Source organism: Cyprinodon tularosa, unplaced genomic scaffold (genome assembly GCF_016077235.1).
Source record: "Cyprinodon tularosa strain WSP-4 unplaced genomic scaffold, ASM1607723v1 ctg584, whole genome shotgun sequence".
Lineage (NCBI taxonomy): Eukaryota > Metazoa > Chordata > Actinopteri > Cyprinodontiformes > Cyprinodontidae > Cyprinodon > Cyprinodon tularosa.
Genome location: NW_024039323.1, coordinates 116,315 through 141,778, shown reverse-complemented (window position 1 = coordinate 141,778; position 25,464 = coordinate 116,315). Strand labels below are relative to the sequence as shown.

General features: G+C 36.2%; 1 protein-coding gene across 3 annotated transcripts in view; it reads right to left on the bottom strand.

Moving 5' to 3' along the window:
• LOC119797468 (glutamate receptor 3) overlaps positions 1–25,464 on the bottom strand; it is a 176,490-nt gene that overhangs the window by 85,164 nt on the left and 65,862 nt on the right. For all 3 annotated transcript variants that reach the window (XR_005282593.1, XM_038306547.1, XM_038306546.1), the window contains exon 4: positions 7,312–7,499. Coding sequence is in view for 2 of the 3 variants with exons in the window: in XM_038306547.1 (XP_038162475.1) it covers positions 7,312–7,499 (188 nt within the window). In the remaining variant the exon portion in view is untranslated. The remainder of the gene's footprint in view (positions 1–7,311; positions 7,500–25,464) is intronic.

Here is a 25,464-nt window from a genome sequence, read left to right as displayed (position 1 = left end):
TGCACTGATTAAGTTTACAGGTGGATTTTCTCACTTAAAAACATATTAAAACTACTTTATTCCCACTGAACACAGCAAATATAGCTGCAAGGCAGAGAAAGGACAGAGTAGCTCCGCCCAACGCGCGTCAGACTCACTTTTGTACCGCGCAGCCAGAGCAGCAAAGCTGCTTCAGCTGCATATCAGAACTAACTGGTACAAGCAGTAAAAATGAAGCAGCAGATGCGTTTTTGCTGCACCTGCTACGCCCGGTGTGAACGTAACATTAGAACTGGTTGTGCTATGTGAGACTAATACCAAAACAACCAAAGGTTCCTGAATAATAACCTAGAGTGAAAAGAAAATCTAAATCTACTAATTTCTTTGGGGTGCTATGACTTTTTAGGGGATAGTTATAGCACAGCCTAGCTCACCCCCCGACATCACTATGGGTCTTAATTCACTAATGTGTGACTTCTAAAGACAGCTGGTTGCACCGCAAGATATTTAAGGGTATCAGAGTGAAGGTAGTCAAACATAAAAGGTACCTGATGTTAATAAGCTGATTTTACGTCCACCATGGTGCGTATTGCCTTCTAGCACATTGCTAAAACACAGAATTTGCAGTATTTCAAAGATTGGATAAACTGTGCTGCTACATCATGTGCAGCATAAAGGATTTTTTTTATCTGCTATGAAACAATTATATCAAATTATGCATACTTAAACTTGCCTATTCAACATATCACCACATTCCACAAGCTGCAGCAGTGTGTATAAAGTCATTCATTCTGCAGTGGGATTACTTACAATTAAATCACAAAACCAAGCCACAGAAAAAAAAATCCCAGTTGGCTGCTGAATCTGCACCTCTTTATAATTCCTTCTCAGCGGGCAATGACCTTGACAGAACAAAGCGACAAGTCAGCATTCCAAAAAAAACGGACACTGGCCTCGGCTGCTCAGCCCCTCTCACCAGTCTACCACAGATGTATCTGTATCTGTCTGCAATAGCTTCTTAATAGAGCCACACCAGCAGGTAAAAGCCGTAGGTCTTCACATAGCTCACAGTGGGGGCCATTTTTGGTGTGATTTCCCTAATGGGACACAGTCCATTCCTGACTCAGAGTATAATGGTGTGGCCCAATAGGGGGCAGCTACAGAGAGAAGTCCAGCAGCTTCCCTGAATGCCTGTGACTCATTTATATTGGCAGAGCTGGACGGATTATTCCAATTAGCTCCAAAAAAGGAGGAGGGAGAAGCCCCCATGCTGAGGTTGTTGCAGAACGGAGGGGCAAAACCAAGCAGCTGCTTTGAAGGTTAGCTGCTGCAAAAGCGGTGTTTTATCTCAGCATGAAATAAAAGAACATTAGAAAGGGAAATATTGTGATGACAATGTATGGATAGGTGAGGAGCACTCACCAAGAGAAAATAATTACATCATCGATGAGTACACTGATTGAAACAGCAGAGCAGTTAGACACAAAACTGTGGATGTATATCACCTTTTTGTATCAAATTAATGTACTAATTTTTTCCTTTATAAGACAAAGCCTGTGATGGACTGGCGACCTGTCCAGGGTGTACCCCGCCTCTCACCTGTAGACAGCTGGAGATAGGCACCAGCACCCCTCGCGACCCTACTTGGGATTAAGCGTGTCGGAAAATGGATGGATGGATAAGACTAAGCTTGTGTTAAACACAATAAATAAAAAAGTCTCTCTCCAAGATTGTGAGCAGAAGGAAATTTGCAGCTTCAAATTAAATAGACAAAGCAAATGAATACTATTAGCAGCTCTGTTTTATAACTGTGGCTCTCGGATCAAATTAGATTCTTAAGAAACAAGTGAAATTAATGGTTGTTGAGGGGATATTGTGAGGCAAAGAGAAGCCAATATCTAAATAAATGTTAACCTGCAGAATCCAATTCTGCAACTGATTGCCTTATAATCCATCAGAAGCAAGCCAGGGGGAGGGTAGAGTGAGTCAGGAAAACAGGGGAGATGCAAGAAATAATAGCCACTCGTCTATTCATGGTAATTATGTTTTCCCGTAAAACAAGGACTGGTGAACCTTTCCTTTGCTCCTCTGGCAATCAACGTGATCAAGGAATGAGTGGGTTTTGGTTGTCAGAGAAGGAGTAAACAAGCTGTATCATCTGCAGTCTCCCCAAATATGATCGGTTCATGCTCTTATGCAACTATCAGCCACCCAAGACCAGAGTGACCTCTGGCAGGTAGAATAAGCATGTCTAATCTGTGTGATCTAACATGAGGTTGTAATAAGAAATCCAACAACATATATGCATTAACAGAGAATGCTGACATTTCATCAGAGGACAGATCAAACAGGGAGAACAGATGGTTTGAAAAAGGGGTGAAGAAGCCAACTTTGCTAAAAGAAAAAAATTACTGAATTGCAGTTTCAGCTTCCAAGCATATTCACTCAGGTCCTTTAACACATTTCAAAGAGGTAACAATAGTACACTCATCATGATTTAATTGGCCAAACACAAAATCTATATAAAACAAAAGACTAACAACCCAGGAGAACAATGGATGAGTCATTGATTTGCATCTCGTTTGGAATTTACTTTGGAATATGGACCTCCATTATGCTTAAAATCATTGCAGGTTTCTCTAGCGTGACGGAATCGACGTCAGGACAGGGGCCAAAACGTTTTCAGAAAACTGAGCCAGAGTTTGTTTGTCTACCATTTAAACCTACTTTGTGGATTCCAGTCCAACAGAAATAAGTGGAAGAGAAGCTTATGCCCACTGTTAGGTTTTGAGGAAGGATCTGGAATGTTTTTTTATGTTTTTTTCTAATTCAAAGGCTTTTTTTCAAGCTACTGTCTGTGGCATCATAAACCCTTTAAAATATCAATACATTTAAGCAAATGGATTTAGGTTTAACCAACAAATCTAATGATCTCTCCAGAATTATGGATAATAATAAATTATATCCAAAAATTCTAAGGACAAAACAAAGAATCTGGTTTGATCCAAAATTATATGACAATTAAAACCTATATGAAGCATGTACTGCTACAGCTTCTTATATCATGTTTAAAAATAACAGTGACTCCAACGAGTCTCTCATTCTGCTGATTTTGCTATAAGCAATAATAGTTAACTGCAATACTGTTCTACAACACATTTCCACTCCAATTATTTCTTTGCACAGGAAAACCTCAGACTAACTCAGCTGAGCAAGGAGGCACTGACCTCAATCTCTGATAAGCAAGGCACTTACTCAAAAAAAAGAAAAAAAAAAAAAAAGAACAGATAAAGATAACTGCCTTAGTGCCCAAGATGCACAGTAGGCACATACAGGTGCTGGTCATAAAATTAGAATATCATGAAAAAGTAGATTGATTTCAGTAATTCCATTTAAAAAGTGAAACTTGTATATTATATTCATACATTACATACAAACTCATATATTTCAGATGTTTATTTTGTTTAATTTTGATGATTACAAATGACAACAAATGAAAATCTCAAATTCATCATATCAGAAAATTAGAATATTACTGAAGACCAATAAAAACAAAGGATTTATAGAAATGTTGGCCAACTGAAAAGTATGAACATGAAAAGTATGAGCATGTACAGCACTCAGTATTTAGTTGGGCCTCCTTTGGCCTGTATTACTGCAGCAATGCGGCGTGGCATGGAGTCGATCAGTCTGTGGCACTGCTCAGGTGTTATGATAGCCCAGGTTGCTCTAATAGTGGCTTTTAGCTCTTCTGAATTGTTGGGTCTGGTGTATTGCATCTTCTTCTTCACAATACCCCATAGATTTTCTATGGGGTTAAGGTCAGGAGAGTTTGCTGGCCAATTAAGAACAGGGATACCATGGTCCTTCAACCAGGTACTGGTAGCTTTGGCACTGTGTGCAGGTGCCAAGTCCTGTTGGAAAATGAAATCTGCATCTCCAAAAAGTTGGTCAGCTGCAGGAAGCATGAAGTGCTCTAAAACTTCCTGGTATGTGGCTGCGTTGACCCTGGACCTCAGAAAACACAATGGACCAACACCAGCAGATGACATGGCACCCCAAACCATCACTGACTGTGGAAACTTTACACTGGACTTCAAGCAACGTGGATGAAGTGCCTCTCTTCTTTTCCTCCAGACTCTGGGACCTTGATTTCCAAAGGAAATGCAAAATTTACTTTCATCAGAGAACATGACTTTGGACCACTCACCAGCAGTCCAGTCCTGTTTCTCTTTAGCCCAGGCAAGACGCTTCTGATGCTGTCTGTGGTTCAAGAGTGGCTTGACACAAGGAATGCGACAGCAGAAACCCATGTCTTTCATACGTCTGTGTGTGGTGGTTCTTGAAGCACTCACTCCAGCTGCAGTCCACTCTTTGTGAATCTCCCCCACATTTTTGAATGGGTTTTGTTTCACAATCCTCTCCAGGGTGCGGTTATCTCTCTTGCTTGTACACTTTTTTCGACCACATCTTTTCCTTCCCTTCGCCTCTCTATTAATGTGCTTGGACACTGAGCTCTGTGAACAGCCAGCCTCTTTAGCGATGACCTTTTGTGTCTTGCCCTCCTTGTGAAAGGTGTCGATGGTCGTCTTTTGGACAACTGTCAAGTCAGCAGTCTTCCCCATGATTGTGTAGCCTATAGAACTAGACTGAAAGACCATTTAAAGGCTTTTGCAGGTGGTTTGAGTTAATTAGCTGATTAGAGTGTGGCACCAGGGGCCATCAATTTTGAACCTTTTCACAATATTCTAATTTTCTGATATGATGAATTTGAGATTTTCATTTGTTGTCATTTGTAATCATCAAAATTAAACAAAATAAACATCTGAAATATATGAGTTTGTATGTAATGTATGAATATAATATACAAGTTTCACTTTTTAAATGGAATTACTGAAATCAATCAACTTTTTCATGATATTCTAATTTTATGACCAGCACCTGTATATACACAAAAAGATCAAAACATACACAAGTTAGATTAATTTAAATAGAAATGTAACTATATAACAACAAAGATATAATTCAGATTTTTAATTTTTTTTTATTCTTGCATTATGGATGTGAAATAAGTTTAAACAATTGTTTTGTAAACATTTAGATTTCTTCCTTAAAAAGTTGTGTTCTTTAAGAATTAAATTCTGTATTCAGCGGGCTCAACTCTTGTGGTGGTTGCAGTAACGAGGTGTAAATTAATCTTGAACTGTTTTCATTTTATATCTACTAAAAATTAAAGAAATATTAAACATTTACAGTAAGAAAATTCCCTTTCATTTACTGTACATTTTTTCACAAAATTATCAGTGTCATTTTTATTTCACCCCTTCCAGTTCTTCCAATTATAAATGTTACTTTTTATTTACAACCCTATTTTTTCTACTTTACCTGAGTAGTGAGGTTTGAATTGTTGAAACACATTAAAAATTTTTGGAAGGTACAAATAGGATGAGACATGAAAGCCTATACTAACATGCGCTGGCTAATATAACAGAGGTAAACTGGGTTCACTTTGACGCTTGTAAAGATGATACCAGGAAGGAATAAAAATCTCACTGTTACCCACAGCAAATAGCAATATCACAGGACTATCTCCACAAGAGCATGTAATCTATCTGGCAGGAATGGCTCCAAAACTGTTTTTCAGACTCATGATCACAAAATTAAGTGTTTGTAGTTTGCCAACGTCTGGTGGAACTTTTACTGGAAATCTGCTAATAAATAAGATGAAACTAACATTTAATTTTTAAGCAGAAACCTCCAGCTAAGGTTTAGTAGATTAGAAAAGAGGTAAATGAGGTTACTTACTTACTCTACTTACTTACTCTTTTAAGGTTAACTTACAAATAAGCTTCAAATACAAATGTTCCAATCCAAACATTTTTTGACTTTTATGATCCATCCTCTTTTTGTTTTGTAAAGCTTTGGCCTCTTGATAAATATTTAGCTAACAATATTAAAAGATTTTTTAAAAAGCACTGAAAATACATTGGTCACTACTATACACTGTTACTAAATGCTATCTAGTATGGTGGGATAAAGTGGACAAAATTAAATAAAATCTAAATATTTCATGAAATAAATGTTAATGTAAAATAAAATAAAATAAAATGCAATAGCTGAATTTGTTGCAGATATTTAGGACCAATTTTTGGATAAAACAACTTGATGTTAATTCCACACTTCGCAGCATATATATTGACCTCAGAGTCAAGGTAAACTCGAAAGAAGTTGTCCGGACTTGCCAATTATTAGTCAGAACCTCTATGTTGTCGTTCTAATCCAGTTTAAATAGTCAACTTGAAATAAAGATAAAGAAGAAAAAGGAAAAAGAAAACATGGCTCTTCAGCTCGCCGACCTGTTTGGTTGTTGTTACCCAATTTTTTATATGGTTATATTGAAATTGTTGTTTCTGGCGTATTGTATGAATCATTGATTTTGAATACTGATCTGATAAAATAAAGTCTTTGTTCAAAAAAAAATAGTCAACTTGGCAGTTTAGATAATTTCATGATGAGCCACAGAAGTCACAAAATATATTATTTAAATACAGTGAAATAATTATTTATATCATATTGCTGAATTTATAAAACATAATTTCATCAGCATTCATAATTTAACTTTAATCACTTAAAAGGCATGTTCAGTTATTATGCGGTACAGTTGATTATTATATTGTCTATCTCAAAACTTAATGGTTAGGAAATTCACATCTTTATTTTATTATGTATTCATTCATTTAAGTTTGTACCCTCAAAAACTCCATAAACTCTTAAACACTGAGTCTTCTTGACTTACGTAGTAAGAACACGCAAACCAAAGACTGGCCGGTCACCAGTCAGAACACATTAAACTAAAACAAACGGTGAGTCACTCTCACTGCTGTAACGAATTTGTGCAGAATGAATTGAAGCAAGTCTGGTGACAAGAAGACTCAAATTTGAACAGTTCCAGAAGTTAGCAAATCTGAGCCAACTAAATATGACGCGGAAACTTTCCCACAATCTTAAATTCTAACAACAAAGGAAAATCTACATGAAAGAAAGACTAAATAGTTTGAAAAGCTTTGTATATACTGTATCACTAAAGTTCATTCAACAATGAGTGTTTTTGAACAATGTCAGCTATATAAGATAATAATATAAGATAATTTCTACATAGAGGTACTGAATTTAATTTCATAATCTGTGAATGCATGAAGACAATAAACGATTCCTGATTTTTTATTCTTGTAGGAAGTATTGTCTGCAGTGTTCTAACATTTGCATTGTACAGGTATTTGGGTATGTCTGCAACAATAAATGCCTGACCAGAGTCTAAAAAACTGGACCCACCTGTTCCAATATAGTACTGATGCGGTCCAACTCGCAGTCGATCACATAACGCTTCTCCTGCCTCCTGTCCATCTCTTCAATAATGCGCTTGAACTCTGCGGCGTCTGTTGTGCTGCTGACAGAGCGAGCAGTCACCTGCCAGTTGTTGGCCACTGCTGCTTCCATGATGGCCTGAAGGATTGAAAAACCTGGAGAGAAAGAGATAATGACTCAGAGGATAGCAGAAAAAAACAAAAAACAGACTGGGTCAAAGAAATAATTATGCAAGGGCAGCCTGACTTATTCTTGAGGTTAATAGAGGTTAAAAGATCATCTCATTAAAATAAAAGCATTGTGGCATCTGAGTCAAAACACTGTCTACTGTTTGGAGAATGTGCGTGCAAAATTTAGTAATTTTCAGTTTAAATTAAAAAGGCGTCTCCACATTATTAAAAGATCAGTAAGTTACTTTATTGCATTTCGCATTTATTGAATGATGCCATTTAGCTCAGCCAGATGTTGACTTTGACACTGCTTTGAAACACACTGTGTCCCTGTCTCCTTGGTGGATTGTGCTAGAGCATTTAAAGATAAAAACAATAAAAGATTCATCCAGGCCAGTCGTAAAAGGAGAGAGATCATTATGCTATGAGAAGAATGGAGAATGAGCCCTTCTAATGATTAATTCACACGTGAAATATTTTCATTTAACAGTGCGCTCAGAAACACTGCGGTCAAATCGCATACCACAGAATGAATAATGTAGACCTAATTCTGGGGGGGATGAATTGCATGTAGCACAAGCTGAAATAAAAATGGCTTAAATCATCTCCAGTGTTGAACAAGTGACAATGAACATGAAGGTTATTCATGAAAATCAAACACACTACTGGTAATTCATTAAAAACCAAGGTCAATGAAATTGCAAATTGAATGTCAAATAAGCCTCTTTTCTATACATCGCCTCATTTTTCTTCTTATGACATGCTGGTAACTGATACAAAAAGAGGGAAGGAAAAAAGGATGAAACAACACCAAATTCTGGCAGACGTAAATAGATTTTATATCATGATTTATATAGGCTCACTGTGAGACAATGTTATTCAAATTTCCTGTCACATTTCCATGATAAGCAGTGGACAAAGTTAACAGTTGTCAGTTTCTTATTACTGTAAACACTGTAGGCAACCTAATCTCCACATCTATGGTAAAGTATTCTAAATGACAAAAAATAGCTAAAAGAGAAGAAAATTAAAATCCAAGTTTCTGTGTCCAGGTGACTTTTTTAGTTGAGGTTGAAAAAGTTGTGCTGATTGTGTGTCTGTAATTTCCCATACTTTCATATAACCACCACACGTCTTTTTGTTGGCAGAGTAAAGCAATACAGACTAACTGTTGGATTAATTACACATGAGTTATTCTACTTTAATCATATTATTATGCTTACACATTTTGTTATCCTTATTTTACTTATATCATAAAGAGTGTTGAAATATTTTACCTGCTTGCTCTGTACTAATGTTTTAAGTCTGTGCAGACGGAGTGCTGATTGCTAATTGCTAACACTAACCCAGCTCATTATCTATCAAAAGGTTAAGGGTCCAGGTGCATGGAGAGATATGCAGGATTTCAAAAAAGAATGAAGCGCAAGCCAGAAGGTGTGGCAAAATCATCCCTGGGTTACTGTATGCTGATGATGTTATGAAAGCACGAGTCTAGGGTCCTGATCTTGGGACTGATGACTAGCTTAATAGTTCATTCCATTCACCTGTCTAGCCCTGCCCAATTTCTCATCACTGTAAATTTGTGTCACCTGCTCTAGTCTCTATTTAAACTGCTTGCTACCAGTTATCAGTGCCAGATTATTTAAGTCTTCGGTAAGTTCCTCAAAGGCTACCAGGTTTTGACTCCTTCAATAAAAGTTCTAGACTAAGGATTAGAAACATGTCTCCTTGCCATTTTTTCTAAGGGTCAATATATTCAGTTCTCTGATAATTAGACAAAAAAAACAATAAAACTGTTTTCTCAAATGTTCAGTTGCAATTTTAACTTTTTTTCTCCAAGGTTATTTGGAATAATGTCTCCTGATATGCTGCTTTTCACTCTTCTTCCAGCCCCGTCCCCAAACCCTTCTTTTGTTCTCTAATATGACAAAGGGTCTTCTTTGCCCTTTTTTGCTATTTCTGCCATGTCATAACCATTCAAAATAAAAAATGGTTGCATCCAGGTGTGTGGCTATTGATGAAAATGGTCGGGCTGCCATGAACAGACTTCCACTGGGTCGGTGCCAAAGTGTGGGTTTCTGAACACAGCCCGTAAGTAAAGATAACAAGGGTCTTATAAACACTTAAATTATCATCTTAGGGACTAGAAAGAGAATCTATATCAAAGTAAAAATGTTATTTAGTTCTGCTTTAAAGAAAAGACAGTAGCTACAACAAAGACTGCAAAATGGTTTACGACTGTGTCAGGCCACTGAAAGCTGATTGTCAGAGAGCATTTTGTAAAGTTTGCTAAAATTATTTTCCAGCTTCATACGGAGGAGAGCATAATGTAAAGTAACACTGTAAAAGTGTGTTGCTTAAAGGGATAGTTCGGGATTTTTGACATGAATCTGTATGGCATCCCCATCACCAGTGTCATGCAATCACACTGACTTACCCCTGGCAGCATCCTGTGAGCAGAGTTCTCGTCCAGCTTTGGTCAAGCCGAAAGTAGTCCGGCAGGTTTGCTAGACCCAGCAAAATAAAACGTTTCTCTTCCCAAAACATTATGTGTTCAAAAGAGCGATATTTTTGCATCCCAAAAACATTGTAGTGGAAAAAGTCACACGTCGTTATCACTTGGTCCTATTTTCTCTCTGTTCGTATCAGTGCGCGCGACACCATGACCTGACAGCTAGGGCCTACTAACCTGACAACAGCCAGATGCATGTCTCATGCATCTGGCTGTTGTTGAGCTCGCTGTCAGAATGACGGCGCGCACTGATACGAACAGAAAGAAAATAGGACCAAGTGATAACGACGTGTGACTTTTTCCACTACAATGTTTTTGGGATGCAAAAATATTACTCTTTTGAACACATAATATTTTGGGAAGAGAAACGTTTTATTTCGCTGGGTCTAGCAAACCTGCCGGACTACTTTCGGCTTGACCAAAGCTGGACGAGAACTCTGCTCACAGGATGCTGCCAGGGGTAAGTCAGTGTGATTGCATGACACTGGTGATGGGGATGCCATACAGATTCATGTCAAAAATCCCGAACTATCCCTTTAACATACGGCTGAAAAAACGCTGCCCCTCATACGCATGTTGTCCTAGATATATTTTTTTAATCCTGTGATGCTAGTTTACTTCTATTAATTTTATGATATCAATTTTGGTATTTCAGAGTGAAGACTAAAAGGAAAAGTAAAAAAACCTTAATTTTTTTTCATACTAATAACCAGTTAATAAATGCACAGTTAACATGCGACTTAAAAAAAAAAAAAAGCAGCCTACATTTCAAAGGTAAAGTTTTCTTTACATGTTCCCATGACAACTGATCCTAATCCTCCACATCATTAATTAATTAAAGTTTGACTTATTGATCTCTACTTTATTGAATGTGCAGAAAAATCTAATTATCTATTGTTTAATAAAACAAATGCCTACCCTCGATTGCTGAAAGATGTAGGCATATGAGATACGCTTCCTTTAAAAATGCTACCAAAGCAAAAATCGACTAGAGTCTGCCAATATTTAAAATCCTTGTGCTTCCACAATAGATAAATTACATATGTGCACTATGAGAATATTAGCATCATTATGGAATGCTGAAATATAACATGAAAGATTTAAATACTATCAATAAAATTACCTCCTAGAAAATAATGCTCGTAGTATAGTTATTGAAAATTGCAACTCTACTCACTCCATGATTAAAGCAAATATTTGGTGTGGTAAGTTGGGGAGATACGATTAAGTAAAATGATACTACTGGCATAAAATCAAATACAAACAGCATAAAAATAAAACAACAAGCCGGTCGCTGTAACCGCAGAAAATCCCGCTTCACAAAGATAGGATATTATTGGTAGGATGAGTCTTGAACTTAATTAACCTGTGACAAGAGGCACAGATGTACCAACTAATGTAATTGGGAGAGGATACCGCAATTTTTTATATTTTTCAAAATAAAACATCACTCAGACTATGATCGTCGATAAATTTATATATATATATATATATATATATATATTTTTTTTTTTTTTTTTCTGTGCGGCCCGGTACCAAATGACCCAAGGACCGGTACCGGTCCGTGGCCCGGTGGTTTGGGACCGCTGACTTAAACCACATACAGCTGGCCCTGCTTCAATCATCTTCATATTTATTTAATGCCATCTTTTACACCCATTTTTGTACATTTTGTCCCTTCAAACTGTCATTAATTACTGGCAAACAAATACTCAATACACACGTGTTGTCTTATTCACTAAATTAAAATAATAATACTGAAAACGTTCTCTTTCTCATTAAATTAAAGACTAATATAGATTCATTGCATAGAGACAGATGTTTCAAGTAGTTATGTCTATTAACATGATTATGTGCTTGCCACCAATAAAATCAGACCAATTAAAAGAAATATTTTCTATAAATGAAAAGTTTAATGAAAATATTTTTTTAATTGCTGCTTAAAAGTTGTATTTTTTAAAAGCAACTTTTGATCTAATAAACAGGCTGAATAAGAGCACATATTCTAATAATAAATACGACCATCCCTCATCCAGGGATAAGTGTTTGTTACAGTGTATGTTCTTTGTTGTTCAATATTTTTTTGTATTATGGATATAGGTTTTCATAAAATGCTTTAATCTCATACAATCTAATTCTTTGTAGATTATTTTCTGCAGATGGTGCTTACACCATATTTTAGCTCATTTATCTTTTCTTTTTGGCTGTTTAGGGGAAACTAATGCTTCCCAAATATGAGATTTTGACCATGATTAAACTGAATAAAATCAAAGTGCCCCCTAACACTTTCATAAACATTTATGAAGCAGCAAACACAAAATATAATGTGAAATCAATCATTGGAAGGAGCTTTTTAACAAATAAGGTTTAAGTTTTATCATCTCCGGTTTAAAATCTAATATAGTCAGACTTATCAAGCATTAGTTTGATCACTCAACATTGAACAGATATTGTTTAAATATCTTTTTATAAATAATAAAAAGTTTTATTTCAACCCAATTTGGTTAACTTTAGTACGCCTTAGAAAGAGATAAAAAGCGCATTATGGTTAAAAGTAAAATCTGGCTTCAAAATGTCTTCACTGATTATAAACAAATTAAAAACAGGTTATGTTAATCATCTAAAAGAACATCATTTCATCTAACAATGACTAGCCCACTGTTGCATATCAACTTTCTTTAGTGAGCTGGATGCATTTATAAGTCCAAGCAAAACCTTAATTATCCTAAAGGGAATACCAATCCACAATATTTTTGTGTGTCAACCTAATGCCTACTTTTATTGTGGAGAAAAATCTTTTTTAATCTATAATTCAACTCTGTGCATAAAATCATTTCTTATTATGTTTATTACGACGCTTTCTGTATAAAACTGTACCCGATTGATTTTGGCTAATGCTTAATGTGTGTATACCTTACACCATAACTGAATTAATGCAATTCTAAAAATCTATACATAAAAAAAGAATGTATAACATACATTAACACTGTAAATAAAAGATTAAATAAAAATCCAGTTAAATATCACCCATTTATCACTGGCTGCTTGCCTGCTATATGGTTCCTTGAAACTCATCCACCTTAAAGCTAAATTGACGGATGCAGGTTTGAAAAACATGGATGCATTATTCATTGGAGACATGTGCTCAGAACCTCTCCAAGCGTCAGCTAGCTGAACAGCATGGCAGTCTTCCCAGCAGTAAAAGCTTCTCACGTTAGGAGGTGTCATGCAGATTAACTGGGTCAAAATGGTCTCTAGTGGTTTGGAAACGTTTAGGAAAGCGAGGAAAGGTAGAAAATGTCAGAAAGCCATTCAGCAGGCTATAATCACATCAGCTGTATGACATGTGATAATAAGAAATTAGTAGATGTTTGTTTTGGGTTTACAGGCATCTAATGATTCTAGCAGAGCAGTTTGACAGGCAGTGTTTTATATCTCAGAACATTAAGAATTAAGAGACAGAAAAACTCAGGGGAATGCAAGAAGATTTTTGACTCATTTTATACTAGAAGCAGTAGTATTGTGGATGAAAAATATGCAATACTTTTTGTTGTATGAGTTTGGGGGTGTCACAGAAATAAAAATAAATAAAGTACCTCCTCCAGTGCGGAGGAGCGAACATGTTCTGTCAATCAGACTCGAGTCATGGAGGCCTTTTATTTTGAAACTGCTGATTTGTACAGCATTTGTCTCGTTGCTGCCTCTGGCAAACGCAGAACTGCTCAGGAACAATTGGATTCATTTAAGATTCACAGAAGATTCCATGCCTGCAGAGTTTTACATTTGTATGGAAATGAAGAGATGAAATCTGGTGGCAGTAAATAGTCTGTCCAGAAAAGGATTATTTCTGCTCTTATTCTTTTTTTTTCTCAACTCAGCAAAAAAGTTTGTTTTTGGGATTTAGACAAAAATCTATGTACAAAGAATTTAAAAATGTTATAATAGTTCGTACATAATGCATTTTTGTTCACTAGTTAATACCTTTCCTATAAAAAAAAACAGACTAAATGGATTTTTTGGTGATTTTACAAAACAAAACAAAGTAACTGTGAAGTGGAAAGAAACCTACAGGTTTTTCTCCTCTTTTCACAAACATACATCTAGGTAGCGTATGTGTTTGTATTCATCCTTTCCATTTTAATACTTATTGGTTTTCATCTAAATCCTTCCTTGTAGATATAGTTGTATTTTACAACCTTTTTCGAAGGCAAACCTTAGCCCTTGTTGCAAGTAGTTCCAGCCTTTGAGATACTTTCTTTTAACACTGCATTTTATGGAGCTCAATTCATGTTGCAATCAACTTTGAGCAGCTCCCGCAATTAAGAAATTATAGGTTCGGGTGAATGTGCATTTTGCATGAAGCTATATCACCTTCCTTCACATGTTTGCAGTGTCCTCTCTATGGCTTGTGTTAAACTGTAAATGTCCTACTGCTTAAGAAGTAACATTTATTAGAAGTTCTGGCTAATTGTTTTTCTTTTCACAGATTCCTCCAACTGTTCAATGGATGTTTGTAGCTTTTTCAGGGTTAACATGAGCCTTTTATCCTCCTTTCTGATAGATGCTTTTGCTTCTTGGCCTATCAATTCAAGTGTACATATTTCTGTAGGTTTGCATACACTACCGTTCAAAAGTTTGGGGTCACAGTGAAATGTCCTTATTTTTGAAAGAAAATCTCTGTACTTTTCAATGAAGATAACTTTAAACTAGTCTTAACTTTGAAGAAATACACTCTATACATTGCTAAATGACTATTCTAGCTGCAAATGTCTCATGTTTTTGGTGCAATATCTACATAGGTGTACTGTATAGAGGCCCATTTCCTGCAACTATCACTCCAGTGTTCTAATGGTACAATGTGTTTGCTCATTGGCTCAGAAGGCTAATTGATGATTAGAAAACCCTTTTGCAATCATGTTCACACATCTGAAAACAGTTTAGCTCGTTACAGAAGCTACAAAACTGACCTTCCTTTGAGCAGATTGAGTTTCTGGAGCATCACATTTGTGGGGTCAATTAAACGCTAAAATGGCCAGAAAAAGAGAACTTTCATTTGAAACTCGACAGTATATTGTTGTTTTTAGAAATGAAGGCTATTCCATGCAAGAAATTGCTAAGAAATTGAAGATTTTCTACAACGGCGTGTACTACTCCCTTCAGAGGACAGCACAAACAGGCTACTGCGGGTACTATTTAATGAAGACACCAGTTGGGGACCTGTGAGGTGTCTGTTTCTCAAACTAGAGTCTCTAATGTATTTATCTTCTTGCTCAGTTCTACAACGCGGCCTCCCACTTTTTTTTCTACTCTGGTTAGAACCTGAAATTTCAATGTGACCCCAAACTTTTGAATAGTAGTGTATGTGTAATATTTGTTTTCATTTTTGGATGATGGATTGGACACTGCTCTGCTTAAAGTTTAAAGCCTGAGGTAATTTTTTATAACCTAGCACTACGGTAAACTTCTCCACATTCTTGACGTACCTGCTGTGTTCTGCAGTCTTCAAGTAGACGTTTACTAAATACTGTTCTTAAACCAACCTCTGAAGCCTTTAGAGAACAGCTGGGTTTATCATGAGAATAGATTGCATACCAGCAGACAGTCGAAAATCAGAAAAAGCATTTACTGTTTTTCTTCCATTCAAGGTTCAGTTGCTTTATGTTGGTCTTTTAAATAAAATGCCTATAAAATCTCTGAAACCTTTTCGGTTGTATGTATATAAAAACTAAAATGGTTAAATAATATGAATATTTAGCAAGTTACTGCTTTAATTTGTATCTATATTTAAGCTTTCTCCTATTTCATGCTTTTAAGACCAATTTGCAGCAGTCAGTTGCTATTTTTGCAAACGGAATAATTTCGATCTTCAGCTGGTATATCATTTCACCCTGCTAAACTGCACTGTTGGGTCCCATAAATGCACTTGATGGCAATATCTATTTCCAACATAGAAAAAAGAGCTGTAAATAAATGCAAGTCTTTGCCAGGAACCCCACAGCTGTGATACATCTGAAAATATAACACACCACTACATAAATTATGAAAGACAACGACACAGTTTCCTTATCACCTCCTATAAATCGCTGCACTACAAATGCAACAGCGTGGAGCAGCTTCTGCTGATCAAGCTTCTTAGTACCAATCATACTGCTGAGACAATAATATACACTATCTCTGTAAATCCATTCTTGTTAGCTCTCATCCAGATTGCTCTTACGTTAGGTACAACATATCTAGACAAATTTGTTTCATGGGTGTTGGTATTGCATCCCAAATAGTGAGGCAATGTCAGAGTGACCTCCTTTCATGTATCCTTTTAGGTCTGATAAAATACATCAGTGTTTCTACAATATAACGTTGCCAGGATACAGAACTAAAGCAAAGGTTAACTTAGATGCCTGCGATAGCGACTAGAGAAAAACAAAACAAACAAACAAAAAACACTTGCTCACATACTGCTGATTCTGAAACATGATTGGGTTAGATGGACAACTAAATCCTCAACAAGAGTATGGTAAAAACATAGTAAAATGAAGCTGGTAAAACATTTCTGTATTCTCTTGCAGCATTAGGCTGAGCTGCATAGGCTGCTGTTGGGGTGGGTGAATGACTCAGAGCTATGTGGAGAACCGGACCTGAGAGACAAGAGAGAATGTTAGTGCCATAGGCGTAACTAATGGCAGAGAGACTTGGACAAAAGTTGTTTCTAAAAATGCAAATTGTCATTTTTCATGCCTGAATTAGATGTTAAGTTGGTTCCTAATCTCCAAATGCTCTATTGGAACCACTATACGTTTGTGTAAAACTGCATAAACAGCTGTTGGACAAAAACTTAATAACTACAAGATTTTCCTGTTATAAAATCCAGATGGGACCTAAAGATGACTTGTGCGCTTATTAAAGAAGAGCTTTTGGGAATGAGATGTTGCAGCTGAGTGGCTGACTGAGGGTTGCGCCCCTCTCCTTCGTTTCTGAACCAGTTCTTAACAGGATGAGTTTTGAAGCATCAACCGTGGCGGCTCAGCAGTAATTGAATTGAGTTGCATCTAATCTCATTGCCCAGCTTCTTTGGTTGCCTGACTCTCATTAGGCTTCATTGCAAGAACTCCGTATCGCTTTCTTTCCTCCTCTCTCATGTCCCTCCATTCATATCTTAAAGCTAATCGGTACTAACTCTGTAATTCAAAGAAATGCTCTAATGCCTCTAATCATGCACCTCAGCATTTACTGAAACATCCATTTCAGCTTCAGAAAAAACTCTAGTTGCTAATTTCACCGGCATTACAGTTGTCATTCCTTTTCGTTATCATGACAATCAATCTTATAGTCTAATGAAATAGCTAAAACGGTCCTTTGTAAAAATGATCATACCTATTTTTCAAATTTTGTCAATTTATAATCACAAATTTTCATGTATTATAATTCTATTTAAACAATGCAGGACTTTCATCTTTCTACACATATATAAAACCTAATAACTGTGAGATATCAGTACAGGTAAGCTAAGAGAAAATGTCAAATTAAGGGTTAAAAAGCAAAAAAAAAAAAAAAAAATATATATATATATATATATACTTTTTTTTTTTTTTTTCATATATATATATATTTGATATTAAGAGGAAAAAGACCAGACTATAACTGTAAATACAAAAGGAAAGTTGATGTTTTTGCAGCACTAGTGGCTAGTTTTTTCGACAGTAGGCTGACAGGAAAAGGGGTATGAGAGAGGGGGAGAGACATGCGGCAAAGGACCAAAGGGAAATTCAAACCCGGGTCGGCCACATTAAGGACTAAGGCCTCTGTGGGTCATCCGCGCTAACTGCTGCGCCACCTACAGTACAGCGCTACCTGCATGCCCATGAAAGTTGATGTTTAATAAACTGGGAGCCAAAGCTACTTACTTTGGTAAGTACTTCCAGCAGATGGCCACTTAATGCAACAATGTTTATTTCTGCTTATTGTGGAAGTGAAAATATCACTTTGACATCAAACAATGAATTTAATACTTACATTAGATATGTTGTGCCTATATTGCCTTGTTTTAATTTTAACATGTGATTTTTGGTGTTTTTGCTAAAGGCATAGTATCACTTACTGGGCAACTCTAAGCTCTGATAGTTTATACAGTGGGGACTGGTTGGAAATGGACGGTTTCCTGCGTGATTCCTGTGTGATTCCCACGTGAATCACGTTGTATTTCCTGAGGCCAGTTTTTTTATTTCAAAAAGAACTGCAATGTACCCGGACAACCACCAGGTGGCGCTTGGGACCTCTGCCGTGCTGAGGGTGACGTTTGTGGGCCTGCAGTCAACTGAAAAGCAGGTTTATTGGGGATCTTGGTGTGATACTGTGCTATTTTATTTTGTTTTTGATTAAAATAAAGTTAATGAATTAATTTAACATAAGATTATGCAGTCAAGTGACTGCATAATCTTATTTTATGAAAATGGTTGCGTAGTAATAGATACACCTCCGATCTTATCTGAGAACTGTTATTTCTATTTATCTGCATCGCTATTATTTAATGAAAAATAAAATTAATTAAGTTGGAGCCGGGGATACGGACTGTAGCGCAACCAGAGAAAGGCGACAGAGACAGTGCTGCGGCTGGTGATGTTGAAATTAAAATCATATCCAAAGTTGATTCCTCATTAAGATAAGCCAAAGTTATTCAAAAGGGTATGTAGGAAAATATATTTTCTTTAGTTTTGTAAAATATAAGTGCCGTTGAAAGCTTTGTTTTTGTGTGTTACTTTCTTGCCGTGCAATACGTGACACCCCTCCCAGTCTGGTCAAGTAGCAGGGGAGGGATGTCACGTGTTGCGAACTTATAGCGCAGTGGTTAAGCTGAGTGGTGTGTAGACTAACAGCTTGTGGGTTCAATCCCAACTGTGGCCGAGTTGCCTTAAATGTTTTTTTATTTTTATTTTTTATAAAGCATCTTAATGCACCTTTTTCCTCCCTGTTTGCACCTCCAGTAACTTCTATGCCAATATGTGACGAGTGAATTTCTCCGCTGTGAGATCAATAAAGCTCATCTAATCACATCTACTCCAATCTAAATAAATAAATAAATATACACATGTTCAATAAATAAATAAGCATTCAATTAATTACCCCCAATAAATGGTGAAATGATATGTTCTCATAATAAATCATTTATTTAAAAAATGCTGTTATGTTCCTTTTTTTTAAAATTCCTTTTAAAATGCTTAACTATTTTTATTCTTTTATTTTCTTTCAAAAAATCACTAGATTTTAAAAACACTCATAGGTTTTGAAAGGTATTATTTATATATAGAAACTAAAACGCTCGGATCTTTCTGTGATTTTGTGTGCGTGTGAAGCATCTGCAATGTTTTCGTTAAATATTCAAATAAATAAGATGGACTTTAAACTAGCAGACACGTTTGGATTTTTGCCATTTAATTTTTTTATTTAATTTTAAAAACGAAAGAAATGGAAATGGGGTTTGACGAAAACCAGAAATATGGTCTGCCTGCATTCATGAACAACTTATGTTTGTGAGACCCCCTACCCCTCAGGACCCCCGCCTAATCAGTGCAAAAAATAACAACAAATGGCTTTAGCAGGTTATTCAGAGTTGACGCGGTACTTTGCAGACAACTTACTCTCTTGGTCTCTGACAATAGAATTCAACCACCACCATTTACAGAGACCCCCTCCCCCTCACAGCTCAACTTTGTGGTTTCAACACTGCAGCGAAAGTTTCCTGATATGGGGAAGAGTGACTTGAAGGACTGCATTGATAAGATCAACGAATTTCTCCGTACAACACGCAAATCATCCCAACGACTCTCAATGTAAACCTGTTCAGTATTCATCACAATAAACACATTTTCTCTCATGCTCTTTTCCCACTTTGTGTTGTTTTAAAATCTAATCTGAAATATAGAAATAGAAATTATAGAAACAAAATGTTTCACAGCAGTTTTTTCAGGAACAGAATCAGGTTTATTGACATTGTCAGAGAAGGAGTTCACAAACTAGGGATTTTTTTATGGTACAATCGTGCAAGATGACACATATAAGGGTAAATAGAATTATAAAAATATCTAAACACTGTGGCAATATATAAGCAATATCTATACCGTATATCCAGGTCTGGGACGGATTTTAGCAGGGGCTTACCGGGGCTGCAGCCCGGGGCCCCGGCATTCCCGTAGGATTTATATTTTTGTGAATGGATAGCGTTAGAATTTACCGTATTTTCACGACTATAAGCGCACATAAACGTCTTTTTATCCCTTGAAATGTGCGATGCTCCCTTTGGTAAGGAGACCAGGTGGGGGTTTTTTCCACTCATCAACATCGCTGTTGATGCAGAAGCAGCGAGTTTACATGCAAAGTCAGCTCCTCTTTTTATACAGGCTCATGCGTGAATGTCCAACGAATAACTCCAATTGTTGTTTCAAAAATAGAAAACCTGGTTACATTCTAACTTTCATTACTTTATAAAAAAAACTGTTGATGCAGAGGCAGCGAGTTCTGCGGTTCTAATCTGATTGTTTGCGTCCCATCAGCGCCAGGTTATTTGTGTGTTTTGGTGAGACGTTTCCTAGCTTTCTTTAGTCTGTCTGCTTCCCTGATTATGACCAGTTTTTTGTCCTGTGGATCAGCAGTCAACTGAAAAGCAGGTTTATTGGGGATCTTGGTGTGATATTGTTCAATTTTATTAATTTTATTTTTAAACTCGCTGCTTCTGCGGTAAGCCCCTGCTAAAATCCGTCCCAGACCTGGATATACGGTATAGATATTGCTTATATATTGCCACAGTGTTTAGATATTTTTATAATTCTATTTACCCTTATATGTGTCATCTTGCACGATTGTACCATAAAAAATCCCTAGTTTGTGAACTCCTTCTCTGACAATGTCAATAAACCTGATTCTGTTCCTGAAAAAACTGCTGTGAAACATTTTGTTTCTATAATTTCTATTTCTATATTTCAGATTAGATTTTAAAACAACACAAAGTGGGAAAAGAGCATGAGAGAAAATGTGTTTATTGTGATGAATACTGAACAGGTTTACATTGAGAGTCGTTGGGATGATTTGCGTGTTGTACGGAGAAATTCGTTGATCTTATCAATGCAGTCCTTCAAGTCACTCTTCCCCATATCAGGAAACTTTCGCTGCAGTGTTGAAACCACAAAGTTGAGCTGTGAGGGGGAGGGGGTCTCTGTAAATGGTGGTGGTTGAATTCTATTGTCAGAGAACAAGAGAGTAAGTTGTCTGCAAAGTACCGCGTCAACTCTGAATAACCTGCTAAAGCCATTTGTCGTTATTTTTTGCACTGATTAGGCGGGGGTCCTGAGGGGTAGGGGGTCTCACAAACATAAGTTGTTCATGAATGCAGGCAGACCATATTTCTGGTTTTCGTCAAACCCCATTTCCATTTCTTTCGTTTTTAAAATTAAATAAAAAAATTAAATGGCAAAAATCCAAACGTGTCTGCTAGTTTAAAGTCCATCTTATTTATTTGAATATTTAACGAAAACATTGCAGATGCTTCACACGCACACAAAATCACAGAAAGATCCGAGCGTTTTAGTTTCTATATATATATAATACCTTTCAAAACCTATGAGTGTTTTTAAAATCTAGTGATTTTTTGAAAGAAAATAAAAGAATAAAAATAGTTAAGCATTTTAAAAGGAATTTTTAAAAAAAGGAACATAACAGCATTTTTTAAATAAATGATTTATTATGAGAACATATCATTTCACCATTTATTGGGGGTAATTAATTGAATGCTTATTTATTTATTGAACATGTGTATATTTATTTATTTATTTAGATTGGAGTAGATGTGATTAGATGAGCTTTATTGATCTCACAGCGGAGAAATTCACTCGTCACATATTGGCATAGAAGTTACTGGAGGTGCAAACAGGGAGGAAAAAAGTGCATTAAGATGCTTTATAAAAAAAAAAAAAAAAACATTTAAGGCAACTCGGCCACAGTTGGGATTGAACCCACAAGCTGTTAGTCTACACACCACTCAGCTTAACCACTGCGCTATAAGTTCGCAACATGTGACATACCTCCCAGTCTGCTACTTGACCAGACTGGGAGGGGTGTCACGTATTGCACGGCAAGAAAGTAACACACAAAAACAAAGCTTTCAACGGCACTTATATTTTACAAAACTAAAGAAAATATATTTTCTTACATACCCTTTTGAATAACTTTGGCTTATCTTAATGAGGAATCAACTTTGGATATGATTTTAATTTCAACATCACCAGCCGCAGCACTGTCTCTGTCGCCTTTCTCTGGTTGCGCTACAGTCCGTATCCCCGGCTCCAACTTAATTAATTTAATTTTTCATTAAATAATAGCGATGCAGATAAATAGAAATAACAGTTCTCAGATAAGATCGGAGGTGTATCTATAACTACTATCAATCTATCTATAAATATTTTCATGAAATAAGATTATGCAGTCCCAATGTTAAATTAATTCATTAACTTTATTTTAATCAAAAACAAAATAAAATAGAACAATATCACACCAAGATCCCCAATAAACCTGCTTTTCAGTTGACTGCAGGCCCACAAACGTACAGACACGGTGTTTCTGACTAAAGGAGCTGGTCAGCTCCTCTTTTTATACAGGCTCATGCGTGAATGTCCAACGAATAACTCCAATTGTTGTTTCAAAAATAGAAAACCTGGTTTCATTACTTTATATTCTAACTTTCATTACTTTATAAAAAAAGCGATAATAATTATAATAAAAAACAAAACAAAAACATTTAAGGCAACTCGGCCACAGCTGGGATTGAAGCCACAGTCTATTGAACCAAAGACCACTCAGCTTAACCTCTGCGCTATAAACTCGCAACCCGTGACACCCCTTCCAGTCTGCTACTCGACCTATGTAATTCTGACTCATGGGACGCCGAAATGGAGTCAGACTGCCACCTAGTGGCTATAGTAGTCACATGTTTTTCACACAATACGTGAAACACGCGGAGCGTGAGTGAAGTGTCCATTTCCAATCAGCGCCCACTGTACATGGTAGAACCACCTTTTTCTTTCTTTTATGGCTGCAGTACTTCAAGATCAGGTCTCAACCACTGGCACATCTTCAGCTACAATAGTTTTTTCCATTTGCCTTGCATTGTATCTGAACTCTGGAGAATGGAAAAGTCCTTCCTAAGACTGAAGTTGCTTTCAGTCTGGATTTTAAGTGGGACCATTCCAGCTTATGGTTTGTCCGCAACCCATGGCTCTATGTTCCTGCTCATGTGAGTGGTGTGTTCAGGTATAAGTGCAATGTGTTGCTTACAAATAGCATTTATTACTTAGTCTGTAATAGTTACATTTATGTCATCTATTAATGGTGCATTTCCTTTCACATTTTTGCATTGTCCCTAACATAATCTGCCACAAAGATAGGACTTACAGAGTTTGCAATCAAAGTTTTATGTCTCACCTTAGAGCTGGACCTCAGCAATGGTTTTCATTATTTATCGTCTCCCTTGCATTGCATGTGACAAACTTGGATGATTTTCTAATGTAACTGGTTTCACTGGATGTCATTCATAGGAATCTAACCAAGCTGCACTACATGTTTCAGATTATTATTGGTGAAAAAATTTCTTCCTTCACACTACAATTACACATTTTTGTGGCAAAAAAAATCCCAATGAAATATAATTGTTCGTGGTTTTACAGTTGGTAAAAAACTTTTGAAAAAGGTTCCACAGGGTTAAATACTTTTATATTGTACTATATAAAAGAAATCACCCAATATTACCTAAAGCGTGTTATTTAAGAAATTAAGATTTACAGTCACCTAAAACAGCCCTAAACTGAAGCTACTTACGACGGCTAAAAATCTAAGGGGCCACATGCGACAAATAAGAGCAACCATTAAATGCAGAAGCCATCTGCTCTAAAGTGCCAATACTCTAGTAAATGTGGGTCTCCAGAAATATCACTTTGAGCGATGTACCGGGTTGTCTCACAGAATCAGAAACAACTGAGCTGATTGGACAAAGATAACGGCTTGTAAAAGTAGGGTTGCCTTGATACATCACCGAAAAAAGATAAGAACTCGCTTTTGCAGATGTAATACTCTTACAAACCTTCCATAAAAGATGACTTACAAAGAAAGGGAAAAACGATCAGTGAGGGATGAACTCTACATGCAACTTGCGCACAGCATTTGCTTCGCCAAGTGTCAAGCCAAATAGACGGCTTTATTTGGTGCATTTCATCTTGGGGTTTGGAGACTCATCTTCTGTTTCAAAAAAGTAATTTTATTCACACCTGTTTGGAATGGCAGAGAGAATATCTCAATATATAAAAAAATGACTTTGATATGAGTGGGATCAGTTTTAAAAAACTTTAACAAGCTTTTCACGAGATGTTATTTTTTTGCACAATTAGATTTATCTTGACCCCCACCAATGCATCAATGGAGCAATTTGGAATTGATCACATCGCAAATAAAAAAGGCATAAAAATCACATGAATATGAGATTTCTAAGAAACATGTTTTTAAAACGAATGTGATTGAGATGATTACTCCAACGTTGTGTAATTCAAAGACATAGGAAGTTTATTATTTCTGTCCAGTATTGTGCATAGGTTGTCTCAATGAAAAATCATGCAAGATGCTTAACCTTTTATCTGAAAATATTAAATATAATACTTTCCTCAGTGCTACAGCTTTTTACAAAACTCAGTCAGCTCCCACATTTTTTTATTTAGATGTTATATCTTAGATTTTTGTCATTAGAGGACATGGGACTGCAGTACTTGGATTTATTCATTCTATTTTTTTTTTTTTTTGTCAGTTCCATTATTTTTATGGGGTCCTGAGTTCATTCTGACCATGAAATACATAGGCTGCAAGTTCTGATGAAATGTTTTTTGTTTTACATTTTGTTTAGTCTGTTTCCATTTCAAATCCGGTTAAAGTTTGTTATTCACACAAAAACATAGCAACTTTTTTTTTTTTTTTTTTTTGCCAGATCTTATCTCCCCAGGAGTGCATTTTACTCACTCTGTTTTGCTAAATATTTTGTTTGTATAAATGACTAATGGGATAGTTGTACACAGTGTGCGAAATACCTGTCAATATTTGGGGGGGTCCCCATCTCCCGATTGTTGCGCAATACCGATCTAAATTTTCTCAATATGCAGTAGGCCTATAACATTTCAAAGTCAAAGTCAGCTTTAATGTCAATTCTTCAGATTCACCAGACATACAAGGACTCGAGAGGACGTTCGTTTCTCATTCACCAACAGTGAAACAGATAAAGTGCACAGGCACAACAGATAAGATCAGTTCCTAATACTAAAATTTAAACATTCAATTTCACAATAAAATATAAAATGTACAATAATATAAAATATGCAATAGTGCAAAAAGGCAGATGGTAGTGGCAGCAGAAAAATT